The 6,000-nt window shown below is 51.3% G+C and overlaps 1 protein-coding gene across 1 annotated transcript; it reads left to right on the top strand.

Annotated features, from left to right (window-relative positions):
- The first annotated feature begins 730 nt into the window (after positions 1-730).
- On the top strand, positions 731-4,206 carry CHC_T00002625001 (hypothetical protein). Its single transcript, XM_005713714.1, has 3 exons — positions 731-798; positions 987-1,244; positions 4,179-4,206. Exons 1-3 carry the CDS (start codon positions 731-733, stop codon positions 4,204-4,206), a joined length of 354 nt encoding a protein of 117 aa, XP_005713771.1.
- Positions 4,207-6,000: the final 1,794 nt, after the last annotated feature.

Below are 6,000 nucleotides of genomic sequence, written 5' to 3'. Positions count from 1 at the left end.
CTGTGACGTCATGCGAACGCGGGTAAGTACCCGCGTCTGGCGGGCGGCGGTTTGCGGGGCCTCGTAGACTCGGCGCGTAGTTCCATCCGCACTACGCCACTGCGCTTAACCGCCATCGCCCAGTAGCGGTTTGCGCACGCAACAAACATCAGATCGCTTCATGCTTGCTTCGGGGCGCGTTCGCCTCTATTTTGCGCCTGTGCACCGCCGCGCGCATATGTGCGTGTTACGGGCCGCTGTTGGCTTCCCTTTCCTCCTTCGGGGGGAGCGCAGGGCGTGCGGCGGCTTGCCCGGGGCAAGGTGGCGCAGTCAGTGCCGGAGTCCTCCGGTGCCGCCCCGTTGAAAGCTGTGCCAGCTGCAGCGTCCGTTAGCGGCCGAGCGCCCGCGGATCGCCTGCGCTCGCTCGCGTCGGTTGGCGAGTCGTACACAGCGCATAGGGGCACTACCAGTGCACGCCTGGAACCAACGTGTCGCACTCAGTGAAAACGCCGGGGGCTGGTTTCCCGCTGTCGGTGACTGTGCTTCGACGCTATCCGCGTTCCATCGGAGGCTAGCTGCAGGGACTCTGGGAAAGATTGCTACGGACAGGAGGATCCTCTGTCTTAAAAAGCGGTCTTTGGCTTGATGTGCCAAATGAGTTTCCGAAGATGGAGGGTGCCGTGACGCCGACAGGAGGATATAAGAGGCTGGGGCCATATTATAAACCCAGGGAGCAAACAGGGCCCCGCATATGCGAAAGAAGGGATCGGGACATGGGCGTAGGGACTCTGTTGACTTGTCGGATTTGATTGTAAGGGGGTAGGGGTTGATCGTCGCGCACGGCGGGGGGAGTGGATACGGTCAGACTTTGAGGGAGAGGTCTCCGGATATCAGGGCTCGAGGCGGGCGGGGATAGCGCAGTGGTTGGGATGAATGCCGAGCGGATGAAGACGGGGAGGAGAAGGAGGTAATAGACGGGGGCGTAGTGGTGGGGATTGACGGAACAGGGACGGAGATTGGGGCGGAACCTGGAAGGGTTGCGACGGCTGCGGCGAGAGCGGCTGTGGCAGCCGCTGTTACCGCAGACGGAGGCGAACGCGCGGGATCCGTGTTGACCATTGTGCGAGGTCTTGTGTGAGACGGAGTTCTTCGGGGGGGGGTCGTCCGTTAGGGACGCGAGGGGTTTCTGGAGGATTTCGATTGCTTTTGGACGCCCTTGGACTGGGGCCGCGTGCCAGGGAGGCAGAGTCGTTTGCGTACAGGGGGTCACGCAATAGTGCTACTTGGAATAGTGCCTCCCACGCATTAGGGCTATGCAAAACTCCATGGCACGGTTATCATAATTCCTACACATGTTCATACACGTATGGCTTCAGCAGTAGCAGAACTGCAGAGTCGAAGGTGCGACGGCGGAAAGCGGAGTGAGCAAACCTCATCGGTTTTCTCTATAAGCGAAACCCCATTGCATCGCTTGCTGAGAGACACATTGAAAGCAACTTTTCAACCGTCATGGGACCTCCCACTCAAGAACCACCCTCGCATCTCAATCCTTCTCCAACTTCTCGCACGCCGCTCACCCTTAATGAAATAATTGAGGTCGGTCGCCTACTCAAAATCGGATACTCCGCCAACCACATCATGAAGGAGTATTCGGTCTCGCGGCGAACAGCATCGAATATTGCTACCAATCTTGAATCACTTACGAAGAAAGCAGAAACCGCCAACATTTCCTTTACAACAAAGACAGTGAGGGAGGCCCCATTCCCTATACTGGAGTCCAGCATTATGTCCTTCATATCTCTTGCCCGTTCTGCCAAAATGTCCATCACACATAGTATCATTGCGGCAAAAGCAATATACTTGCGAGATAAATTATTACTGAAAGATCTAACTGAGTCGCAAGAATGTGCGCTTCGTCAGTTTCCGCTTCACGAGGATGGACAGACAAATTTGTCAAGAGACACGGATTGCGCTCTGTCGCCCTTCACGGCGAGGCTGGTAGTGTTGACGTTGCGGGCGTCGCAGCGGATGTAGACGCATTGAGAGCCAAACTTCGCGAATATGAACTGCAGAATATATAAAATGTGGACTAGCCTGGTTTATTTTTACACTTCTTCCCAGACGCACATACATTTGCACATATAAAAACAAGAGGTCTGTTCGTGGTACCAAGGCAATGAATGCGAAAGGCAGGATTACGGCGCTTGTTGGCACGAATGCGGATGGTACATGCAAGCTCCCGATGGTAATCATCGGCAAGGCCAAGAATCTCCGTTGGTTTCGGCTGGGTACTCCCCCTGTGCCCTACTTCAGTCACCGTAATGCATGCTCGGATTCTGTAACTTTCAAGAAATGGTTCTATAATTTATTTGTTCCTTTTATAAGGCAGAGAACATCTAGGCCTGTTATATTTCTTATGGACAACTGCGGTCCGCACGGTACTGACATAGTTAATCATACAGGGCAAATGGAAATTGTCACCCTTCCCCCAAATTATACTGCAGTTCACCAGCCGATGGATCTGGGCATTATTTCATCATGGAAAAGTAAGTGTAGGCACCACATGTTGAAAAATTGTGATTGACATTGAGCAGCGTGCGGAGAAGAGTGACACCAACAAAAAATTAGGCCAGGCACAAACGGCATTGGGAGGGATATGACCCTCATATGGTAGACGTTGCAGAGATGGTACTTGATACCTGGAAGGATACCACCCAGCAAACAATTGCACGTTGCTGGGTGAAATCCGACTCCGACGTTTTGCCATTAGAAATGCAGGCCACATTGACGGCGGAACATGGGAAGATGAGATCACGTCGTGTGTCAGTTGAGCAGAAAGTGCTCGATGACATCACATCAATGATGCAATGCCTCAGTGTGAATGTGTCCAACGATGATTGTTAAGCTATTTACTGCGACTCATATTTAACAAGGGATTCTATAGAGGGATGGATCGATGTCGAAGAGCTTGGCGCAGTTCGAGAGGGAATTGTAAACGACGCTATGGATGACTTACTACAGGATAGTTTCGAGCCTTGGAATGCCTCCACATTCTCTAGCGATGACGAAGATAATGACACAAATAAGGGAAAAGTCGTACAAGCGGTTCCCAGTTCTTTGCAAATCGCAGAGATGTTTAGTACTGTGGAGGTTTTAGCTTATAATTGTAATGTGATGGAGGCTTCTATGTATCACCGTAAGGCGAAGAAGGATTCCATTGCCGCAAGGGAGACATCCAAAAATGCAGCTTCTAAGCAGGCTGTTATTAACGACTTCTTTCCCAATAAATGAGCTCTGCGTTGTTCCCTATACACACGACTCACATTACAGACCTTCAACGATGTTTTGGAGTGCCTCCACGGTGCACACCGCGGAGGCACACCCGCCATCACTGTCGAAATCGAAATGGCGATGAAAGACTTGGACTACACTTTTGTACCTGATACGCATCGAATTTTTGAAGATTTGAGCAGTACGATGGCTGAAAAACGCAGGAAGCCACTCGATATTCGATATTTCATCCCTTTTAAAGAGACCGTGAGAATACGAGCTGAAGGCAGCTACACTGTGGTGATGGCGGGTGTGCACCTCGGGTACAGCTGGAGCATCATTGGCGACCGTCTCCTTTCGCGCGACGTAGCCACACGCCGCATTTGGGACACAAATCGCAGCACAGGCGATCGGCTGGTCGCCTGCTTGCGGCGCCGCGCCAGCGGCGGTATGCTCCCAGCTGCCCAAGCAGGCGCAGGCGCACGCCGTCGACGAATCGCCTCGCATCCATGAGGCCCTTGGCCAGCGCGGCGCGCGGGCCGGACGCTATGAGGCGCAGGCCGGACCCGCTGCACATGTTGCACAGCACGTAGCGTCGCATCACGCACAGCGGACACGTGATCTGCTGCTTGACTTTGGCTGAGAACATCTGGGCGGGGCGTCGCGGGGGGGGAGGGTAGAGCGGGTGCAAGGGAGGAGAGAGCGGACAGTGGTGAAGGCAGGGACGTCCGCAGCTGTCGCCTGTAGAGAAGTACAGTAGAATTCTCCCTCAAAGCCTTGACTCTCTGTTCGCTCGCTTCAAGCAGAACATAACTGTATGTAAATGATTGTGTTTTGGAGCTTTCAGTATAGTGCCATTCACGCAATAGTGCCATATGTCGAAGTCTGTTCCGGTATAGCAGTATTGCGTGGGACCCCCTGTATTTGAGTGCGTTTGCGCGCTTAGCTGAGTGGTAGTTTGCGACGTGGAAGGTGAGGGAAGACTTCCACATGAGAGCGCCTGTATGATAGATCCACACCGGCGGTAACAAGCGCAGAGCTGGGACCGAGCCTTGATATGAATTACGGGTCCCCACTTGGAAACCACGCTGTGCTTGGCCAAGATGGCAACTAACAAAATACAGGCTTACTACTTCCGTCTACGTTTTCTGATGCACTCTGCAACTAAGACCGATGGCCTCGGTAGGCCCTTTCCTTCGATTATGTCAACCATACTCCTCCTTTTCCTAGACGGCTCACGACGCGATTCCATGGTACTCTCTGCTATCTCAGCGGCATCATCCTTCATCCTCCCATACCAACCTCGCTCATCGCCCTCCAATTTGGTCAATTCTTCCCGAGTAAATCTTCTTGTAGTCTTGGCATCTGCACGGTCTAGCATAAAATTATGCAACTTCACAGAAAGAACTATTAAACGCGCGTTAGTTTGTAGCGAAAAATTGAGTTCCCGCAAGATTCTCCACTTACAAACCAGCATCCCAAAAGCTTGCTCCACATGCATTCGGAGGGAGGAATGATAAATGTAAAATGCGTCCTCCGCATCTGTGTCATTGGCTGCAGGAAAGGGTGTTATCAGAAACTCCGTACACACATATGCCTCATCCCCCGCTATCGAACACTCGAAATGTATCTTTCCTGATTCCAAATAATGCCCAAGTTCCGATACGGTGTGGGTTATAGATTCATGAGCTGAACCTACGCAACGCGCCGAACAGCATAAAATTCGAGAGTCAGAGTCAACGACCGCCTGCACAGGCAAAGCATATGAAAGCTTTCTACAAAAGAAATTGCTCGGTGCGTGGCACCACGCGAGTTTCTTGGTTTTGACAGCTATGACGTTCAAAGCTCCAACACAACCACAGAGTGTAGACAGAAGATTACGGGACAACTTGATTTTTTTGCTGAGTGACGTAATCCAGATACAGTAAACCAACCAGCTGTAGTTTTGTGGACAGTATTGTACACGTAGAATGAAACATGTCGTAAACAGATGTCTTAGACATCTGATAAGTATCCATTACATCTAGGTCAACTCGCCCCGGCCATCATTCAGAGCGTTACGGCAAGTCGGATATCGGATGGATTGGTCAGCCTTTTGCCCGTCGTTCCATTTCTACATTATTTTGCAGAGGCAGGCGAATGCTACTCAGAAATTCATGAAATGCCTCGTGATGCACTGTAAAAGCCCTACAGAATAAAGAACCATCATAAACTTGAGTCAACGTTTCGAACGTCAAGTGTTCCCGCAAACACAATGACAGGCGTAGTCCTCGCGTTCTCTTGCCATTTTTGGCTTTGAGAAAAATCTCCTACTGCTGCGATAAAGTACAAAAACATCCTTCTGCGGCGCATTCGCATCAGGACAAGCGCGATTTGACTGTGGATGTCAGGTTTTGACTTCATTCGAATAGAAGACGTCTTAATAGTTTGATGAAAGAGAGCGAATATTTGGGAGGATTGCTATAGGTGCAGGTGGTTGCCATTCTCTCATGACCGTTTTGGTCATGCATATTGAGGAGCCTCATTACAGCGAAACGTGATGCAGCTTGCCATTGTCCGGCTGCAGGCTGCAGGAAGCCTGACTTGGCCATGTGCAAGACCTACGACGCGTGGCTGCATCTTCGATGCTGCCTGGTTCTCCATTTTTCTGTTTGATCTCAAGCAGCTGGTAAGATCCAATTAACGGAGTGGTGGAATTTCATTGCAATTTGCACATTCCACAGCAGACTGTCCAGGCTCTGTTCCGTTTTT

The sequence above is a fragment of the Chondrus crispus genome, genomic scaffold (genome assembly GCF_000350225.1).
Source record: "Chondrus crispus Stackhouse genomic scaffold, scaffold_146, whole genome shotgun sequence".
Classification (NCBI taxonomy): domain Eukaryota; phylum Rhodophyta; class Florideophyceae; order Gigartinales; family Gigartinaceae; genus Chondrus; species Chondrus crispus.
Note: the sequence above shows the minus strand (reverse complement) of the source record. Positions and strands in the feature narration are given on the sequence as shown.